Source organism: Haliotis rubra, unplaced genomic scaffold (genome assembly GCF_003918875.1).
Source record: "Haliotis rubra isolate DU_JTF1 unplaced genomic scaffold, ASM391887v1 Scf433, whole genome shotgun sequence".
Lineage (NCBI taxonomy): Eukaryota > Metazoa > Mollusca > Gastropoda > Lepetellida > Haliotidae > Haliotis > Haliotis rubra.
The window spans coordinates 530,548-553,744 of record NW_025767117.1 but is presented as its reverse complement, the minus strand read 5'-3'; the positions used below and the strand labels follow the sequence as shown (position 1 = coordinate 553,744).

Sequence of the window (23,197 nt, the reverse complement as noted above, 5' to 3'; positions counted from 1 at the left end):
CTTGGTGATTATTGAACAGTCGTTTACATAGACATATACTTTTTCCATTTAATACACGTCACTCAAAACAGGTTATGCTTATTGTAAGCGGCTCACGGGAGCGTACACAGGAAGTGAATCCTGAAATATACTTTGTCTTCTTGCCAACTATCTCATGTACGATCCTAAGACTTGAAAACAACTTAGATTATTGGTTTTATTAAGATTATTTTCTTAAGAGCTTTCGAGAGACATCCGCCCGTTTCTAATGTTATTTTTCTTTTCTTTAGCTATATCTATTTTTTCTATTTTTGATTAGTTACGGTTTTAAGGTGTTGATGCCAGTGTTTAATGTTGCAGACTCTGGGACACATCTGTGTCTCCATGCTGTGTTGGCTGTGTCATGTGTCCTGATGCACGTGGTCCTCAGATAGCGAGAAACGTCGGTACAACCCCAATGTCACACTGACAAGTACGGAAACAGCCTGGTTGAACACTGCCCGTCCCTCAGTACTGCGGCATGTCAATATCCCCATGTCTCCAACACGTCCGATTCCAACAGACCTGTTCCGTGTTTGGTTTTATTGTCTATCTCCATGATGTTCAATCATTAACGGAAATGATATTTTTCATGTTCAAAGGTTTGGATCAATTGTTTTGAATATTACTGCATTTTTAAAAATAAATAAATAAATAAATTTACGTGTGTGTGAATGGGAAACACAACAACGAAACAAGCTGTCATGCATAAATTCTTGTCGTTTCATCTATTTTTCCTGAAGTTGGAAATCCATGTCACTGTCAAAGTAACTTATCATTACTTGGTGTGCAACTGCCTCAGATGCATTAATATTGTTCTCCATTAGCTGTGATAGAATCGTGGGTTCGAATCCCAGAACCTTGAAATGTCTGCACCACATCCATGTTCATAGGTTTCTAGGAAGTGGCTGCCGTTTTGAAGGCGTGCCTCCAACACAAAACTGAACAAAGCGGCATTAAATCTACACCTGTCGTAGAGTAATCAAACTTCTCTAACACATCGAGTAATAACTCGATTAGTAGGTTGTCAGTATATGCATCAATAGGACGTTTGTCTCGAACTACAGTTGACTATATACATGATGACATGGAGTGGACACAGAGTCACAGTGACAACAGATCGGAATCCGTTGTGTTGTCTTTGACACTAGATTTAAAATGACTTTTATTTCGGTTCAGAGTTGCCGTTTAGAATCAATGTTGAGGGGAAAGGTGTTCTGTGGTATGCCAGAAAATTCCAGAACATGTGTGTTATACATAATCCCTGACGGAATCAGTAAATATACATAATCATTGAAAATAACCCCAGTAAATATACGTTTTAATTGATTTTACATATTTACTGTAACATATACATGTTGTTTTACTGCGTGTTTCAAGTTGTTATTGACCAGGTTCAGTCTATGGCCCTGCAGGGGCTTTACACAGGGCCCAGGATTTCTCCGCGCATAGCTTGTTTTTCCACATAAGGTTATTTGGCTTTGTCCGTGCACATCTGCCACTGGCGACGTTGCTGCCGCCTTGGTTGACGTCCCAGTTTGTGTAGGTCGACGTTGATCCACCACCCCATTCAAAGACACCCGATGTAGCACTGTAGACGAAGTCTGAAACATATAGACTGACTGTAAGCATTCGGCCAACTCTAGTGTCCTCGGTGGCAAAGTATATATAGCATGATATAGACACATAACACATGCATAAATACTGAATATGAATTCAGTTTATTCCTACATAGTCCAATAAGGCCCATTAAGTTGTTCCTGCTCTGACAGCAACGACTACCCAAGCACGTGCTATATTAGAGGTATTTCTTCCAAGTAGCATTTACGATCTATATTCCGTTCGTGATGCTGAAATCAGTAACCTTTTTCAGTACTTGTTTCCATTTGGTTCAATAGTTAATTTAGTGTGGATTGCTTTGGAATTCAGTACATTCAACAATTCTCGCTACCGAATTAAAACGAAATAATAGGAAACAAGAAACTTAATTTTGGGAGGCTAAGTAAGAAAGGGCCTTAATGAACATCTTACAAACCCTGCAGTGCCTACCATTGTAAATTGCATTCTAAAACATGTTGAAGAAACATTGATACAATGGTTTATCATATCAGTTGTGGAACTGATGGCAAGGAAGTATCGCATATCGGAAATACATCACCCCATCAAAGTGTGTACTACAATAATTCAATGTCGAGAATACAAGGTAGAAAACCAGAATTGCGATTGTTTGGGGTTTTACTTTTACAAAAGTCATACCACCAACAATGTAATATGAAGTCATCATGGAAAATATACACAAAACCATACATAAGGAACATTAAACTTCTGTTACTCACCCAGCCACAGTTGTGTAGAGGTATAGTTTCCCACATACGTGTTTTCAGCGTCGTCTTGAACGGCGAGAAGACGACTGTCACCTCTAAAACAATAGTGATTGGTGAGTGAGCATTATATACATGAAGGACGATTAGTTGTCTGAGGAAACACTGAAATAAATCCCAGTCTGGGACGTTTGCCGCTGTGGTAAAACAAAGTTGCTGATTGGTGGGAAGGCTCATTATCAAATCGACTTTTGAGATTCTATCCTCGAACACTAGGCCTTGGCAGGATTAAGGATGAACTTCGTAAAAACGACTGCGCGCCTTAGACGACTAGGCGTTTCTTACGATCAAAGGTAAGTGTGCCTCTTTAGGAACAAAGACTGAAGGGCGTCTTTATGATGCGTTAACCTGACATTAATTTCAACATGTTTGATAACAGTAATCAGTACACTGTAGACATATAAAGGAAGCTTTCTGCCAGAAAATCTTTATTAGATTCTCCCTACTATTTGTTGGTGGCAATAGATCAGGTCGACATATGTGACCAAACGATGATCCAGCAACGTCCAGCGCAAAACATAAGATTTAGGCGACAGTTCAGTATTCAAGGCTGACGTACGAGAGAAAGTACACACCTTTGTTTTGGGATTAATACCCCCATACCCCCCCCTACCAAACAAAAACGAAACAGAACAAACAAACAACAACATAATCCAAAACAACACTCAACTCCTAAACAAAAACAAAAAGAGAAGAAAATAAAAAACCTATCGTAAGTATTGTGAAAGTGTTTTGCTTGTGTGGTGCGTTGGCTGCAATAAAATCAAGAACAGATTGCTAGTGGTAGATCTGTTTAAATGCCAAGATTTTCAGCAGCTGGGCGAGTACCAGCCATTGGAATGTGGCAGATTAGGTCTTCGAACAGTTATACTGTCAGAACGTTCGGCTGTACAAGACACGCTATCGTCAGAGTAATGAGACGCGTCAACCAGATTCGCTAGACACGTGACAGTGATCACCCCGTAAGATGACCATCATCTGCGCATTCTCCACCGAGACTCACAGTAACGCCATCAGCACCAACAGCGTTGGGTTACCGAACCAACAGGATGACAGACTACGTGCTGTCGACTAGGTACGATATCTGTGGTGTTTTGGCATCACATACACAATGTTTTACAATTGTAAGTCAAAATCAAAACAATTTTTCCAAAAATATTTGTTGCTTTTTTAAAAATTCTGACACCCTGCTATAACCAACGACAGTAAACAGGTACTCCCATTCTGACACCCTGCTATAACCAACGACAGTAAACAGGTACTCCCATTCTGACACCCTGCTATAACCAACGACAGTAAACAGGTACTCCCATTCTGACACCCTGCTATAACCAACGACAGTAAACAGGTACTCCCATTCTGACACCCTGCTATAACCAACGACAGTAAACAGGTACTCCCATTCCCATTCTGACACCCTGCTATAACCAACGACAGTAAACAGGTACTCCCATTCTGACACCCTGCTATAACCAACGACAGTAAACAGGTACTCCCATTCTGACACCCTGCTATAACCAACGACAGTAAACAGGTACTCCCATTCTGACACCCTGCTATAACCAACGACAGTAAACAGGTACTCCCATTCTGACACCCTGCTATAACCAACGACAGTAAACAGGTACTCCCATTCTGACACCCTGCTATAACCAACGACAGTAAACAGGTACTCCCATTCTGACACCCTGCTATAACCAACGACAGTAAACAGGTACTCCCATTCTGACACCCTGCTATAACCAACGACAGTAAACAGGTACTTCCCATTCTGACACCCTGCTATAACCAACGACAGTAAACAGGTACTCCCATTCTGACACCCCTGCTATAACCAACGACAGTAAACAGGTACTCCCATTCTGACACCCTGCTATAACCAACGACAGTAAACAGGTACTCCCATTCTGACACCCTGCTATAACCAACGACAGTAAACAGGTACTCCCATTCTGACACCCTGCTATAACCAACGACAGTAAACAGGTACTCCCATTCTGACACCCTGCTATAACCAACGACAGTAAACAGGTACTCCCATTCTGACACCCTGCTATAACTAAATGGAAAGTTCCTCACTGGTTACAGAAGGCAGACGCTGCAGAGAAGGTGGCCCATCGTCGTACAGAGAGGTAGCAGTTACCATCATTGTATTCCCAGTCTGAAATACAGCGAATCACATCATGGAATAACACCACATTACGACATGGTAGAGAATGGTTTTACAAAATAATTCTCTACAATATACAATCTCCTCTCCACCCACGTCCATCCTAATAATAACGCCTATGACAGTTCCCTAGTAGTAGGGGATCAATAGCATTATTTTCTATGTGACTTCTTTGATCTTCTTAGAACTCTACGAATGCATGAATTTTAGAATATGTTTACAGCGTATATATTGGCAAGAAGGTTTCCCAGAGCACACACACTTGAAATCTTATATACTAACCACTTTACAAATGAATGGAGTTCTAATCCCCACCATCCCCGAGTAATGTTAATTATGAATATTTGTACTCTTGTGTGGTTGTGAATAAATTAACGGTCCAGGAATATTGTTTCTCAGGAGTAGTTGTGTAGATTAGAAATACTACTTATAAACGTAAGACCAGATATTTACATCTCAAAGCGGACATTGTCTCAGCGCCCTTCTAAGATGTCGCCAGCATGTGATCGCTAGACTAACAAAACCAATACTTCAGCTACCTACCACTGGAACAGGGGGTGTTGCTTGTCAGTGTTTCTGGAAACAAAAACACAACCATCAAATGACAACAATCAAGTAGAACGCTCACTAAAAGAGAGGTAAAATTTCAGTATAGGAATATGTGCAGCACATGGTATGGAACTGAGTGAAAATTCTGTACATACAGTACAACCAGAAATTATTGAGAATTTAAAGATTGTAAAATTGTTATGTTTTTCACTCATTACTCACGTATTAAATGTGAATATTAGCAGAACATAACTCCAGATTCAAAGACAGGTGAACAGTTAGTATTTTGTCAAGTCACCATGGGCAGCAATGCAGGCTTCAATGCGGCGGTACATACTACTGATCCAAGAAGTTAGAAAGTCGTGGTCCATGCTGTCCCAATATCGGACCACCTCTTCTTTCATTTCAGCAATATTTGTCAGATTTTTCTTATTGACACTTTCCTTCATAAGTCCCCAAACATATTCTATTGGATTTAGGCCAGGGCTATAGCTTGGCCAATCTAATAATGTCATATTTTGGTTCCGAAACCAGGCCTGCGAATGCTTTGAACGATGTTTTGGGTCGTTGTCCTGCTGGAAAATCCAAACATTTCCATAGAACACGTGAGCAGATGGAAGTAAATGTCCCTCGAGAATATCTGTGTACCGCTCACTGTTCATATTCCCTTCAAATACACAGAGGGGCGTTGTCCCTAACACAGATATGCCACCCCACACGTTAAATTTTGGACTGTACTTTGGGCGCTGATACAAAGGTTTTTCAGTTTGTTTGGTCCAGCATTTCAGTGTATTAGGAAACAGCCACACAGAACTTTCATCTGAGTATATCACATCGTCCCAGTTAAAATTTCTATGCTGTAAGCACCAGTTCAACCTTCGCTCCTTTTGTTCAGGTTTCATGATCAGTGATGGAATTCCTCGACTTTTCTGCCAACCCATTGCATGCAGCTCAGTTCTAATTGTCTCCTTACAGACAGCCACAGTTCCTCTATCAATCATATCCAGCCATAAGTTTTCTAAACTCCTTCGTTTGTTTTAAGAAACAAGAATACCAAGCGGCCTCCTGTCACCGACAGTCAATTTTCAGGGCCTACCTGCGCCTCCCTGGTGCTCAATGCCATATCCATTTGCAATATTTTTCAAAACACGATAAACAGTGAACAAAGGGATGCCTGTTCTACTTGTAATCGCTTTAGCTGATCTGATGTCCTTGTTATAATACTCTAAAATCAACTTCCTCTTCTCTAAATCATCCATACTTAGGATCACTGAAAATGTCGTCTGCTAGCAAGTAAACAAAGGGGGATAACTCTTCACAAACTAATGAAAAAGGATTAACGGAGTTGTCTCTCTTGAATGAAACCAAGCACTTGATAGCTGGTCAAGGTTGTTTATAGTAGAAATCCAATTAAACATATTCCTAAAATTCTCAAAAATTTCTGGTCATACTATATTCCCTGAACAGTGAGTCATGGTTATTGGTGAACATACCTGATGCCATGGTTTTATTTAGGAAAAGCGTGAGCTTCAACTATATGTGTAAACAGACAAGGTACACTCAGTGTTGATAACATACCCACCTATCTTACAGACCACTCCGTTCTGGTTGACTTGGTTCGCCGACATCTTGCTGTACGATGACGCATGTTGCAATTCTGGAACATATTAGGATAACCGGTGTATTACTTGACGAAGTCAACATAGGCATACAAGTCAGGGCAGGGGCAGGCACATCTCCCTCCTGAAATACTTTATCAAATACATGTACTATTATATTAGATACCCTAGGTATTATTTATCGGGCCTACATGTTTTTCTTAACTTTCTCAGAGACTTTAATTCTGTACTCTCACCATAATATTCACTGCCTTCCCTAGCTACCCAGTAGTTCGTCTGTTGGCCGTACAGGCTGAGGTGTTCCAAGATGTTTGCCTTGGTAACAGAAGAGACCAATCGTGTCAGTCGGCTGTGAACCACAACTTGCGAGTAAAGGAACAGTTGAGATCAGATGAAATTCATAAAGACGGATTGCATGACCCGTGAGGTTTAACATATCATATTATTACAGATTCCAACAGCTGATTTGTCATATGTCTTCCAGCACCTAATGTACAAGAACCAACACCTGCCTCGACAAGTTCCTCCAAAACCGAAAGTGACACATGCCTACAACACCAGATATAAGATATACCTACTACACCTGATGTAAGATATACCCACTCACATCTGATATAAGATATACCTACCAACACCTGATGTAAGATATACCCACTCACATCTGATATAAGATATACCTACCAACACCTGATGTAAGATATACCCACTCACATCTGATATAAGATATACCTACTACACCTGATGTAAGATATACCCACTCACATCTGATATAAGATATACCTACCAACACCTGATGTAAGATATACCCACTCACATCTGATATAAGATATATCTACCAACACCTGATGTAAGGTATACTTACCAACACCTGGGGATCAGACGCGCTAGCCACAGTGCCCCGTCTGGAGTAGCAGGCAAATAGGGCTTCGTCATAGGTGCCGGGTGTGTTGTGGATCAGGTAACATTCGGCTCCGGTCGTGGTGATCTGCTGACCATAGCCATGGTGTCCACACACTTCCACACCTTCAACCCAAACAAGTAATTTGAGTGTTCCTAGCCATTTTACTAAATTGAATGTTTCTAACCAATACTTGAACATTGATATGATCATTTACAACGATACTGTACAACGTATTACCTTGGGTGGTGGTGAGTGGCAGTTGACATAATGCCCGATAGCTGTTTCCGACGTTCTGATCAAACCACATGTAAAGTCTGTTTGCCATTAAAGCTGAAAAGAAATACATTACACATGATTAGTTAAAGTACTTTCACAAAATCGGGTTGCTGACAAGGGCAGACATATATACCAAACCTACATTGTATGTAGTCTATAGTCAGTATTTCACATGGAAGCCTTTCTTCGGTGAAAAAAATCATGAAACTTTATTTCAGTCATCGCGAGACAAGAAAAGGCAGGTGCATGTCAGGTCCATGGGAATAAGCAAAAACATTTTATTAAAAACCCGCTGATAGCGGGTAGAAGGTCTCAATGTATCATGGTACGTTGATGAGCCAGAATTGCTAATATTAAGCTTACTAGTTACATGGCACGGCACGCCCTGACTGAAAAGCATTCCTCACCCACGCCATCTTGGAACTGGGAAGCGCCCTGTCCTGACAAGAAGTTACTGTAGCTGCCTCGATGTGAACCATCAGCAAACTCAAACACACCCTCGTTGACGATGTCGTTCAGACCAAACCATGCGTCAGTCATCTTCGGTCGCATGTAGCGCGCTACTTGACCCTGCACATATGCAATTGATCTATACTGACCCGTTCAATTATATGTTACGACAGAACACAACTTGTACTACGCTCAGGCATAAGAGGAATAAATCCATAAAAATGCATAAAAAATCGTATTTGGTTACAGTTAAACAATTCGTTAAATTTTAACACATTGAGTTTTTCTAAGATGATGGTTTGGGATATACCTCTTCCGAGAAAGGGCAGAGAAAAATGCAATAAAATTCATCGCCAACATCACAGTTGTAGGAGAGCTTACAAATTATTTCTTCTTGTGGAAATTAGTGCCTGGCTTGTTGTTTAACGCCGGTGTGCCATTTACCTAATTCTCTAGGTAAACGATTTCAGGAAGTTCTAAGCAAGAGGAATTTAAGTGCCAAGGAGGAAGGAATATATGTCTTATAGTTTTTAAGGACAAGTTCAGTTTTGACAAAGGCTTCACATACACAATTGGAAATATTCTTTCTGTGTTGTTCGCAGTGTTTGCCCTTGACCCTGGAAAGCTGCAAGCCCTAAGGACCCAGAGCCATGAAACGTTGTGGGTCCTGATCAGAATGTGCAGGCCCCATAGTTTAACATGGAAATAATACTTTATTATTGGGTATGAAAAAACTGTCGGCCATAAGGACCTGCAGAGAACCAAAGCTGTGGGTCCGAGTGGTTTCCAGTCGGCTTCGGGCCTATGGACTGACGTTAATTTCGAACACTGGTTGTTCGATGTACTGCACAAATCATTACCGAGTGGATATCTGACCAGAACAATACTAATCATGTCATGTTTTTAAAACTCGAGAACTCTTCTCGACAGCCAATTTTATAGGTAACTATATGCCCTTCTAAGCCGATGAGCTAACACATACCATTCTGAGTACATTATTACAAATCTACATACGGTAAAATACCATATACAGACATCCGCTAACCTGTACATCTTCTGAGTTGATTGTTGCCAGATGTCCGCCCAGCTCGACACATGCTTGCTGGGCCTCGACGTAAGAATAACTACCGGCAGTGAGGTAGAAACATTTCCCATTAATCACTGCGCCAGAACCGTCGGGTCCACATGTATCAAAAGATGGAGGTTCGGCTAGGGTACAAAACAAGACCAATCCGTGAATCTACAAGTGGTGACATTTGACCTTCATCCAAATGTAATATACATATCCGTTACAAATAACTGTTAACTCGGTAATTTCAACCTATCTTTAGGAGTATTAATTTGCTGAACAATTTCCTCAGTGCTCCACTGCAAAAGGAAACAAAATTAGTACGTTGCAGGGTATCTGTCTCGTCGCATTAGTGGGAAAAATGTCAGAATATAACTAATCAAACCACATTATAAATTGTAAGTATATTTCTGTAAAATAGCAAATGGTTTTTTTCTATTTTCCCCGCAAATTAGATCCTTCAGAAATTCTAGAGTCTCTTAATGGACGACACGAACCTATGCCGGTTGTATATACGGCGACAGCATTGTAACCCCCACAGTTGACGTCGCTGTCTCCCACACAGGGTTTGGTGCAGTCGCTACTGGTCCCGTATCCTCCATATGCATCCCCACAAGCACACTCGCGCCCGTTGGACACTCCAGCGTAAGGATGGCCTCTGGCATGACACCTGAACACAGATTATATGGTTGGCGTGATTGCCAAGAACGTAAACATGCCAGGTAATTTCTTCTTATTCAACCAGGAAATACATTATCTTTACATTTTCTTGACGCTTCGTATCATTCTAGGGATTATATGCATATACATTCACATCTCAATACATTTATGTAACCGTTTTGTTCAAGTGCAAGCTACTTCACTTCGACCTTATCCTCCATTCCAAACTCACCAACTGTCATGGAAACTAAACTGTCATCGTATTCTCCTCATATACACCAACTGTCATGGAAACTAAACTGTCATCGTTCTCTCTTCACACGCACCAACTGTCATGGAAACTAAACTGTCTCCTCACACACACCAACGGTCATGGAAACTAAACTGTCAACGTGCTCTCCTCACACACACCAACGGTCATGGAAACTAAACTGTCAACATGCTCTCCTCACACACACCAACGGTCATGGAAACTAAACTGTCACCGTACTCTCCTCACACACACCAACGGTCATAGAAACTAAACTGTCATCGTTCTCTCCTCACACACACCAACTGTCATGGAAACTAAACTGTCATCGTTCTCTCTTCACACGCACCAACTGTCATGGAAACTAAACTGTCTCCTCACACACACCAACGGTCATGGAAACTAAACTGTCAACGTGCTCTCCTCACACACACCAACGGTCATGGAAACTAAACTGTCAACGTGCTCTCCTCACACACACCAACGGTCATGGAAACTAAACTGTCACCGTACTCTCCTCACACACACCAACGGTCATGGAAACTAAACTGTCACCGTACTCTCCTCACACACACCAACGGTCATGGAAACTAAACTGTCACCGTACTCTCCTCACACACACCAACGGTCATGGAAACTAAACTGTCATCGTTCTCTCCTCACACACACCAACTGTCATGGAAACTAAACTGTCATCGTACTTTCCTGTCATCGTACTTTCCTCACACGCACAAACGGTCATGGAAACTAAAGTGTCAACGTGCTCTCCTCACACACACAAACGGTCATGGAAACTTAAGTGTCAACGTACTCTCCTCAGGTGCACCAACGGTCATGGAAACTAAACTGTCATCGTTCTCTCCTCACACACACCAACGGTCATGGAAACTAAACTGTCAACGTGCTCTCCTTACACGCACCAACGGTCTTGGAAACTAAACTGTCAATGTGCTCTCCTCACACGCACCAACGGTCATGGAAACTAAACTGTCAACGTGCCCTCCTCACACGCTCCAGCGGTCATGGAAACAAAAAACTGTCAACATTATCTCCTCACACACACCAACTGTCATGGAAACTAAACTGTCAACGTACTCTCCTCACACACGCCAACGGTCATAGAAACTAAACTGTCATCGTTCTCTCCTCACACACACCAACTGTCATGGAAACTAAACTGTCATCGTTCTCTCTTCACACGCACCAACTGTCATGGAAACTAAACTGTCTCCTCACACACACCAACGGTCATGGAAACTAAACTGTCAACGTGCTCTCCTCACACACACCAACGGTCATGGAAACTAAACTGTCACCGTACTCTCCTCACACACACCAACGGTCATGGAAACTAAACTGTCACCGTACTCTCCTCACACACACCAACGGTCATAGAAACTAAACTGTCATCGTTCTCTCCTCACACACACCAACTGTCATGGAAACTAAACTGTCATCGTACTTTCCTGTCATCGTACTTTCCTCACACGCACAAACGGTCATGGAAACTAAAGTGTCAACGTGCTCTCCTCACACACACAAACGGTCATGGAAACTTAAGTGTCAACGTACTCTCCTCAGGTGCACCAACGGTCATGGAAACTAAACTGTCATCGTTCTCTCCTCACACACACCAACGGTCATGGAAACTAAACTGTCATCGTGCTCTCCTTACACGCACCAACGGTCTTGGAAACTAAACTGTCAATGTGCTCTCCTCACACGCACCAACGGTCATGGAAACTAAACTGTCAACGTGCCCTCCTCACACGCTCCAGCGGTCATGGAAACAAAAAACTGTCAACATTATCTCCTCACACACACCAACTGTCATGGAAACTAAACTGTCAACGTACTCTCCTCACAGACGCCAACTGTCATGGAAACTAAACTGTCATTGTATTCTCCTCATATACACCAACGGTCATGGAAACTGGACTATCAATGTACCTTTTGACGCACACATCAACGGTCAAGGACGTAGGTAAAGATACGTAGGCATGAGGGAGGTCCCTCGGCAGATAACGTTCTCCATAGCATCCTTTTAGCTCTAAATACAAAAACATTTCCAGATGAAATTACGTGTGGATGACGGAGGTTCTGAAATAGATTTCATCGCGTTTTGTATGCTGTTGTTCTTTGGTAGCCATTGTAACATGACTCTATGTGTTTGCTGTCGTCAGGTCGCTGTTTTTATAAGCACATTTTTGTGTCAAAAGGCTTCATTCGAACAGAGTGAGTGAGTGAGTTTAGTCTTACGCTGCACTCAGCAATATTCCAGCTATATGGCGGCCTAATTCGAAAAGGACCAACTCCTTAATGCCACTCAAAGAAGTTATCCATCAAAAGGAAGTATCAGGATGAAGAAGGAGACCTCTGTGTAATCAGTTAGAATCAATTCTTGAATGAATGGTAGAAATGATTTGAATAGTATGCCGAAATCACTAATTATGACGCACATATGGAGGTATTTACATGATTATACACATGCAGGTGTGCGTGAACACCTGGTGTCATCACTGATTTACAGTGGTCCATTCATACCATTTTCACAGCTATGTCAATATTGGGTATTCTTGTGCACTGGCGTTTATTCCTCAACTGGTTGTACATGTTTTGTGAACGTAGTAGGTGATAGGTGATAGCGTCAGTTTATTGAAGGTGTTTACCTGCTTGTACACCTCCAGTTTTACAGGTTGGGGCGGTGGATTCCGCGGCCTCAAAGAAGTCCTGCTCCACTTCAGCACCATAGCCCTGTAGGCCACAATAACACAGCAGCTAGTACCTTGGTCATTGGAACTTCAGGCTTATCACCAAACGCTTGATTCTTGCGGTCCGTGTTTGTTACATCGGAGGTTTGTTTATGAATGAAACGTCTGTACACTTTGAGGACGAGCTGGTGGTTTATCACAGTCAGGGGAATGTTTAAAGAAGGGAATGTTTTAAACACAATCATCAATCTAACACGTACCTCTGAAGACGTCTTGACACAGGCTTTGGCTGTTGGAATGTTCACCGCAGCCTACAACAGGGACATCATAGTCAACAACATTGTGCATCGTAGTGTACAAGAGGTATATATTACGTCAACAACATTGTGCATCGTAGTGTACAACAGGGACGTCATCGTCAACAGCATTGTGTATCGTAGTGTACAAGAGGTATATATTACGTCAACAACATTGTGCATCGTAGTGTAAAACAGGGACGTCATCGTCAACAACATTGTGCATCGTAGTGTACAAGAGGTATATATTACGTCAACAACATTGTGCATCGTAGTGTACAAGAGGTATATATTACGTCAACAACATTGTGCATCGTAGTGTACAAGAGGTGTATATTACGTCAACAACATTGTGCATCGTAGTGTACAAGAGGTATATATTACGTCAACAACATTGTGCATCGTAGTGTACAAGAGGTATATATTACGTCAACAACATTGTGCATCGTAATGTACAAAAGGTGTATATTACGTCAACAACATTGTGCATCGTAGTGTACAACAGGGACATCATAGTCAACAACGTTGTGCATCGTAGTGTACAAGAGGTATATATTACGTCAACAACATTGTGCATCGTAGTGTACAAGAGGTATATATTACGTCAACAACATTGTGCATCGTAGTGTACAAAAGGTGTATATTACGTCAACAACATTGTGCATCGTAGTGTACAACAGGGACATCATAGTCAACAACGTTGTGCATCGTAGTGTACAAGAGGTATATATTACGTCAACAACATTGTGCATCGTAGTGTACAAGAGGTATATATTATGTCAACAACATTGTGCATCGTAGTGTACAAAAGGGACGTCATCGTCAACAACATTGTGCATCGTAGTGTACAAGAGGTATATATTACGTCAACAACATTGTGCATCGTAGTGCACAACAGGGACGTGATCGTCAACAACATTGTGCATCGTAGTGTACAACAGAGATAACATCGCCAACGACATTGTCCATCGTAGTGTACAACAGGGACGTCATCGTCAACAACATTGTGCATCGTAGTGTACAACCGGGACATCATCGGTAACAACATTGTGCATCGTAGCTTTGTCATCAGTGTTAAACTGCACATGGCCTGTTAATTACTACAGGAACTGAGATTTGTTATATACCGCTGCCAACAATATTCGAGCCATTTCAAGACGCCTGTACATCGAGACAAACCAAACCAGTGGTACGACCACACATGACCTCAGAAATTACATAGCGTTAGCATGAACGTCAGTGTAGTAGCCTCTTACAACCTGTAACGTGCTGGGTATTACAAACCGGGGTCCTGTGGGTTTTACAACTAGAAAGGATATCATTACATACATTTACATACTTAAGCAGTTATATTTTCTTCACGTTGTTTACATAGAATCTGACAAAACATACGTCTTCAGGCTGGTTGTACGTTCCGTCATATGCGGAAGCGTAACAGTCCACGCTGCTGTTGCTGCCGCCGTTCCTGGTAATCGTGATTGCAGGACAACGACGACCGGGGCAGTGCTCGCCGTCAATGCGGTCGGCGTCAGAGTAAACCTTCACAAACAGCAGCCTGGAGAGGCAGAAAAAAACAAGGCGAGATTGAGTTTTTATCACGGCGGTGGGCGAAAGGTCAAAGTCGCACGTGTATCAAGTAGATGATGACAAACAAAAGATCGTAATCTGGCCGAATCTGGGATTCGAACCTCCAACCAAGAGAAACCCAATATTAATCTTACCCATACTCTTCTGAGCGTCCTCTTACTCCCACCACCATATTACCAAGCACCATGCACCATGTTACCAAGCACCATGGTATCACAGAACTACAGTGCCATGTCATGGTAATGTAGTATTAACGTCGTCGATGTGTGGTGGGAACACCACGGTGGTGTAGCAGTCATTCAGTAATGTAAGGGTGGGACTACAGCTCTTCAGATATAGGGATGGTGTTTGCAGATATGTAGACTAAAGTGTTATCGTATTTGTCAGCCTGTTGTAGTGCAATATCTACAAGAGTCGCTTGAAGTCCTGGCAGTGACAAGTCGGTGGAGGTGAAATTTTACTGCATGTCATGAATAAATGACTAAAATCTGTTTTCCCTCAGTCTATCGCCATTGGGCATGTACTGCTTACCCCCGTGCATGATCCCAGAAGTAGGCTGTCCCCGTGGTGTCGCTGTCCAGCTCGGCGATGCTGCTGACTTGGACGGCAGGGTTGGCAGTATTGATCAAGGGGTAATAACTCAGAAATGTGAAGCTCTTCACATCCTTGGGGTAGCAAAGTCCTAGTCGCACGTAGTCACCGCTGTCAACACACAACTCAGAATATTGTAGCATTGTAGCGTCGTGCCTCACTACTGAAGATAGCTCTGATTACAGTGAAATCCCATTACTGAAGATATTACTGATTACAGTGAAACCCCATTACTGAAGATAGCACTGATTACAGTGAACCTCATTACTGAAACTAGCACTGATTACAGTGAAAGCTCATTACTCCAGATAGCACTGATTACAGTGAAACCCCATTACTGAAGATAGCACTGATTACAGTGAACCTCATTACTGAAACTAGCACTGATTACAGTGAAACCTCATTACTCCAGATAGCACTGATTACAGTGAAACCCCATTACTGAAGATAGCACTGATTACAGTGAAACCCCAGTACTCCAGATAGCACTGATTACAGTGAAACCCCAGTACTCCAGATAGCACTGATTACAGTGAAACCCAATTACTCCAGATAGCACTGATTACAGTGAAACCCCATTACTCCAGATAGCTCTGATTACAGTGAAACCTCATTACTGAAGATAGCTCTGATTACAGTGAAACCCCATTACTGAAGATAGCACTGATTACAGTGAAACCCCAGTACTCCAGATAGCACTGATTACAGTGAAACCCCATTACTCCAGATAGCACTGATTACAGTGAACCTCATTACTGAAGATAGCTCTGATTACAGTAAAACCCCATTACTGAAGATAGCACTGATTACAGTAAAACCCCATTACTGAAGATAGCACTGATTACAGTGAAACCTCATTACTCCAGATAGCACTGATTACAGTGAACCTCATTACTGAAGATAGCTCTGATTACAGTAAAACCCCATTACTGAAGATAGCACTGATTACAGTGAAACCCCATTACTCCAGATAGCTCTGATTACAGTAAAACCCCATTACTGAAGATAGCACTGATTACAGTAAAACCCCATTACTGAAGATAGCACTGATTACAGTGAAACCCCAGTACTCCAGATAGCACTGATTACAGTGAACCTCATTACTGAAGATAGCTCTGATTACAGTAAAACCTCATTACTGAAGATATCACTGATTACAGTGAAACCCCATTACTGAAGATAGCTCTGATTACAGTAAAACCCCATTACTGAAGATAGCACTGATTACAGTAAAACCTCAATACTGAAGATATCACTGATTACAGTGAAACCCCATTACTGAAGATAGCTCTGATTACAGTAAAACCCCAGTACTCCAGATAGCACTGATTACAGTGAAACCCCAGTACTCCAGATAGCACTGATTACAGTGAAACCCCAGTACTCCAGATAGCACTGATTACAGTGAAATCCCAATACTGAAGATAGCTCTGATTACAGTGAAACCCCATTACTGAAGATAGCTCTGATTACAGTGAAACCCCATTACTGAAGATATCACTGATTACAGTGAAACCCCATTACTCCAGATAGCACTGATTACAGTGAACCTCATTACTGAAGATAGCTCTGATTACAGTAAAACCTCATTACTGAAGATAGCATTGATTACAGTGAAACCTCATTACTGAAGATAGCACTGATTACAGTGAAACCCCATTACTGAAGATAGCTCTGATTACAGTGAAACCCCATTACTGAAGATAGCACTGATTACAGTGAAACCTCATTACTCCAGATAGCACTGATTACAGTGAAACGTCATTACTGAAGATAGCTCTGATTACAGTAAAACCTCATTACTGAAAATATCACTGATTACAGTGAAACCCCGTTACTGAAGATAGCTCTGATTACAGTAAAACCCCAGTACTCCAGATAGCACTGATTACAGTGAAACCCCAGTACTCCAGATAGCACTGATTACAGTGAAACCCCAGTACTCCAGATAGCACTGATTACAGTGAACCTCATTACTGAAGATAGCTCTGATTACAGTAAAACCTCATTACTGAAGATAGCATTGATTACAGTGAAACCTCATTACTGAAGATAGCACTGATTACAGTGAAACCCCATTACTGAAGATAGCACTGATTACAGTGAAACCTCATTACTCCAGATAGCACTGATTACAGTAAAACCTTATTACTGAAGATAGCTCTGATTACAGTGAAACCCCATTACTGAAGATAGCTCTGATTACAGTGAAACCCCATTACTGAAGATAGCTCTGATTACAGTAAAACCCCATTACTGAAGATAGCACTGATTACAGTAAAACCCCATTACTGAAGATAGCACAGATTACAGTGAAACCTCATTACACCAGATAGCACTGATTACAGTAAAACCTTATTACTGAAGATAGCTCTGATTACAGTGAAACCCCATTACTGAAGATAGCTCTGATTACAGTGAAACCCCATTACTGAAGATAGCTCTGATTACAGTAAAACCCCATTACTAAAGATAGCACTGAATACAGTAAAACCCCATTACTGAAGATATCACTGATTACAGTGAAACCCCAATACTGAAGATAGCTCTGATTACAGTAAAACCCCATTACTGAAGATAGCACTGATTACAGTAAAACCTCATTACTGAAGATAGCATTGATTACAGTGAAACCTCATTACTGAAGATAGCACTGATTACAGTGAAACCCCATTACTGAAGATAGCTCTGATTACAGTGAAACCCCATTACTGAAGATAGCACTGATTACAGTGAAACCTCATTACTCCAGATAGCACTGATTACAGTGAAACCTCATTACTGAAGATAGCTCTGATTACAGTAAAACCTCATTACTGAAAATATCACTGATTACAGTGAAACCCCATTACTGAAGATAGCTCTGATTACAGTAAAACCCCAGTACTCCAGATAGCACTGATTACAGTGAACCTCATTACTGAAGATAGCTCTGATTACAGTAAAACCTCATTACTGAAGATATCACTGATTACAGTGAAACCCCATTACTGAAGATAGCTCTGATTACAGTAAAACCCCATTACTGAAGATAGCACTGATTACAGTAAAACCTCATTACTGAAGATATCACTGATTACAGTGAAACCCCATTACTGAAGATAGCTCTGATTACAGTAAAACCCCAGTACTCCAGATAGCACTGATTACAGTGAAACCCCATTACTGAAGATAGCACTGATTACAGTAAAACCCAATTACTGAAGATAGCACTGATTACAGTGAAACCCCAGTACTCCAGATAGCACTGATTACAGTGAACCTCATTACTGAAGATAGCTCTGATTACAGTAAAACCCTATTATTGAAGATAGCACTGATTACAGTGAAACCCCATTACTCCAGATAGCTCTGATTACAGTAAAACCCCATTACTGAAGATAGCACTGATTACAGTAAAACCCCATTACTGAAGATAGCACTGATTACAGTGAAACCCCATTACTGAAGATAACACTGATTACAGTGAACCTCATTACTGAAGATAGCTCTGATTACAGTAAAACCTCATTACTGAAGATATCACTGATTACAGTGAAACCCCATTACTGAAGATAGCTCTGATTACAGTAAAACCCCATTACTGAAGATAGCACTGATTACAGTAAAACCTCATTACTGAAGATATCACTGATTACAGTGAAACCCCATTACTGAAGATAGCTCTGATTACAATAAAACCCCAGTACTCCAGATAGCACTGATTACAGTGAAACCCCAGTACTCCAGATAGCACTGATTACAGTGAAACCCCAGTACTCCAGATAGCACTGATTACAGTGAAATCCCAATACTGAAGATAGCTCTGATTACAGTAAAACCTCATTACTGAAGATAGCATTGATTACAGTGAAACCTCATTACTGAAGATAGCACTGATTACAGTGAAACCCCATTACTGAAGATAGCACTGATTACAGTGAAACCTCATTACTCCAGATAGCACTGATTACAGTAAAACCTTATTACTGAAGATAGCTCTGATTACAGTGAAACCCCATTACTGAAGATAGCTCTGATTACAGTGAAACCCCATTACTGAAGATAGCTCTGATTACAGTAAAACCCCATTACTGAAGATATCACTGATTACAGTAAAACCCCATTACTGAAGATAGCACTGATTACAGTGAAACCTCATTACTCCAGATAGCACTGATTACAGTAAAACCTCATTACTGAAGATAGCTCTGATTACAGTGAAACCCCATTACTGAAGATAGCTCTGATTACAGTGAAACCCCATTACTGAAGATAGCTCTGATTACAGTAAAACCCCATTACTAAAGATAGCACTGATTACAGTAAAACCCCATTACTGAAGATATCAGTGATTACAGTGAAACCCCAATACTGAAGATAGCTCTGATTACAGTAAAACCCCATTACTGAAGATAGCACTGATTACAGTAAAACCTCATTACTGAAGATAGCATTGATTACAGTGAAACCTCATTACTGAAGATAGCACTGATTACAGTGAAACCCCATTACTGAAGATAGCTCTGATTACAGTGAAACCCCATTACTGAAGATAGCACTGATTACAGTGAAACCTCATTACTCCAGATAGCACTGATTACAGTGAAACCTCATTACTGAAGATAGCTCTGATTACAGTAAAACCTCATTACTGAAAATATCACTGATTACAGTGAAACCCCATTACTGAAGATAGCTCTGATTACAGTAAAACCCCAGTACTCCAGATAGCACTGATTACAGTGAACCTCATTACTGAAGATAGCTCTGATTACAGTAAAACCTCATTACTGAAGATATCACTGATTACAGTGAAACCCCATTACTGAAGATAGCTCTGATTACAGTAAAACCCCATTACTGAAGATAGCACTGATTACAGTAAAACCTCATTACTGAAGATATCACTGATTACAGTGAAACCCCATTACTGAAGATAGCTCTGATTACAGTAAAACCCCAGTACTCCAGATAGCACTGATTACAGTGAAACCCCATTACTGAAGATAGCTCTGATTACAGTAAAACCCTATTATTGAAGATAGCACTGATTACAGTGAAACCCCATTACTCCAGATAGCTCTGATTACAGTAAAACCCCATTACTGAAGATAGCACTGATTACAGTAAAACCCCATTACTGAAGATAGCACTGATTACAGTGAAACCCCAGTACTGAAGATAGCACTGATTACAGTGAACCTGATTACTGAAGATAGCTCTGATTACAGTAAAACCTCATTACTGAAGATATCACTGATTACAGTGAAACCCCATTACTGAAGATAGCTCTGATTACAGTAAAACCCCATTACTGAAGATAGCACTGATTACAGTAAAACCTCATTACTCCAGATAGCTCTGATTACAGTGAAACCCCATTACTCCAGATAGCACTGATTACAGTGAAACCCCATTACTCCAGATAGTATTGATGACAGTGAAACCTCATTACTCCAGATAGTATTGATTACAGTGAAACCTCATTACTCCAGATAGTATTGATTACAGTGAAACCTCATTACTCCAGATACCACTGATTGCAGTGAAACCTCATTGCTGAAGATAGCATTGATTACAGTGAAACCTCATTACTCCAGATAGTATTGATTATAGTGAAACTTCATTACTCCGGATAGCACTGATTGCAGTGAAACATCATTACTCCAGATAATATTGATTGCAGTGAAAAATCATTACTCCAGATAGCACTGATTGCAGAGAAACGTCATTACTGAAGATAGCATTGATTACAGTGAAACCTCATTACTCCAGATAGAATTGATTGCAGTGAAACCTCATTACTCCAGATACCACTGATTGAAGTGAAATCCCATTACTGAAGATAGCACTGATTACAGTGAAACCCCATTACTCCAGATATCAATGATTACAGTGAAACCCCATTACTCCAGATAGCTCTGATTACAGTGAAGCCCATTACTCCAGATAGCACTGAATACAGTGAAACCCCATTACTCCTGATAGTATTGATTACAGTGAAACCTCATTACTCCAGATAGTATTGATTAGAGTGAAACCACATAACTCCAGATAGTATTGATAACAGTGAAACCTCATTACTCCAGCTAGCACTGATTTCAGTGAAACCTCATTACTCCAGATAGCATTGATTACAGTGAAACCTCATTACTCCAGATAGTATTGATTATAGTGAAACCTCATTACTCCGGATAGCACTGATTGCAGTGAAACCTCATTACTCCAGATAGTATTGATTACAGTGAAAAATCATTACTCCAGGTAGCACTGATTGCAGAGAAACCTCATTACTGAAGATAGCATTGATTACAGTGAAACCTCATTACTCAAGATAGTATTGATTACAGTGAAACCTCATTACTCCAGATAGCACTGATTGCAGTGAAACATCATTACTCCAGATAGTATTGATTCCAGTGAAAAATCATTACTCCAGATAGATTGATTCCAGTGAAAACTCATTACTCCAGATAGCATTGATTGCAGAGAAACCTCATTACTGAAGATAGCATTGATTACAGTGAAACCTCATTACTCCAGATATTATTGATTATAGTGAAACCTCATTACTGAAGATAGCATTGATTGCAGTGAAACCTCATTACTCCAGATAGTATTGATTACAGTGAAACCTCATTACTCCAGATAGCACTGATTTCAGTGAAACCTCATTACTGAGGATAGCATTGATTACAGTGAAACCTCATTACTCCAGATAGAACTGATTACAGTGAGACCTCATTACTCCGGATAGCATTGATCACAGTGAAACCCCATTATTCTAACTGTTAAAGATCAGTTTGAGCACCATCACTCCGGATCTTATCGATCACAGTGAAACCCGCTTATTCGGTTACATTTGTCAAGTGAAATAGTTCAGGACCAAAGCGCCTTCGTTTCCGTTATTTACACAAAGATATCCTGACATCAGCGGTTATTTTAAGAGCGTGACTTTGTAGAATATGTCTACTGAAAACATGATATATGACAAGGACAGCTAATATCGCTAGTTTTAAAATGGGAAAATCATGTTTGCTCCAAAGGTTGCGATCGATTAAAAATAATTTATGTTTATATATTCTAATTATTGCGAGGAGACTTTACGATAAAGTCGATAGCAATAGCAATGGTAGTAGCAGCTGTAGGAGCAGCAGCAGCAGTAGAAGAAGCAGTAGTAGTAGTAGCAGTAGTAGTGGTAGTAGTAGTAGAAGGACAGAAGCAGCAGCAGCAGTAGTAGTAGAAGTAGTTGATAAGAAGGAGTTGTAAGGGCATAAATTGAAGTAGCAGCAGTGCAAGTAGTGGTAGATAAGCAGTTGCACTATAGTCCGTTTGGCTCAAAAGCGGACCGATGAATTACAATCTAACTCGAAAACTAATAAACATAACATACTCAATGAAACACTGATCATAATCAAAACATCATACCCACTCTGTGAGGTTTTTGCAGAATTTTTTCCTAAAAATAATAAAGTTGGTAAACAAACTATCATTAAAATATTGACACAGTTCACTGTTTGTTACGAGGGAGGAGTGCAGAGAAAGGGACAGCCAGGTGTTCGAGAAGCACGTTCACAGACAAAGTTATTGATTCATTAACCTGTGCTGTGCCGTCTCCATCCGTTCTCAAACACCTGGCTGTCCCTTTCTCGGCACTCCTCCCTCGTAACAAATAGTGAACTGTGTC

The 23,197-nt window shown here is 40.9% G+C and overlaps 1 protein-coding gene across 1 annotated transcript in view; it reads right to left on the bottom strand.

The window, feature by feature from the left end:
• Positions 1-1,161: 1,161 nt before the first annotated feature.
• The window catches only part of LOC124289118 (cell migration-inducing and hyaluronan-binding protein-like), a 38,371-nt gene continuing 16,335 nt past the window's right edge, over positions 1,162-23,197 (bottom strand). The window contains exons 16-31 of the mRNA XM_046725716.1: positions 15,469-15,639; positions 14,743-14,905; positions 13,315-13,365; positions 13,013-13,097; positions 12,294-12,393; positions 9,931-10,103; positions 9,410-9,573; positions 8,322-8,484; positions 7,876-7,968; positions 7,600-7,760; positions 6,974-7,052; positions 6,701-6,775; positions 5,113-5,145; positions 4,479-4,560; positions 2,355-2,437; positions 1,162-1,622 (exon numbers count right to left, since the gene is read on the bottom strand). Coding sequence (XP_046581672.1) covers positions 1,420-1,622; positions 2,355-2,437; positions 4,479-4,560; positions 5,113-5,145; positions 6,701-6,775; positions 6,974-7,052; positions 7,600-7,760; positions 7,876-7,968; positions 8,322-8,484; positions 9,410-9,573; positions 9,931-10,103; positions 12,294-12,393; positions 13,013-13,097; positions 13,315-13,365; positions 14,743-14,905; positions 15,469-15,639 — 1,879 coding nt within the window. The 3' untranslated portion in view covers positions 1,162-1,419. The remainder of the gene's footprint in view (positions 1,623-2,354; positions 2,438-4,478; positions 4,561-5,112; positions 5,146-6,700; positions 6,776-6,973; positions 7,053-7,599; positions 7,761-7,875; positions 7,969-8,321; positions 8,485-9,409; positions 9,574-9,930; positions 10,104-12,293; positions 12,394-13,012; positions 13,098-13,314; positions 13,366-14,742; positions 14,906-15,468; positions 15,640-23,197) is intronic.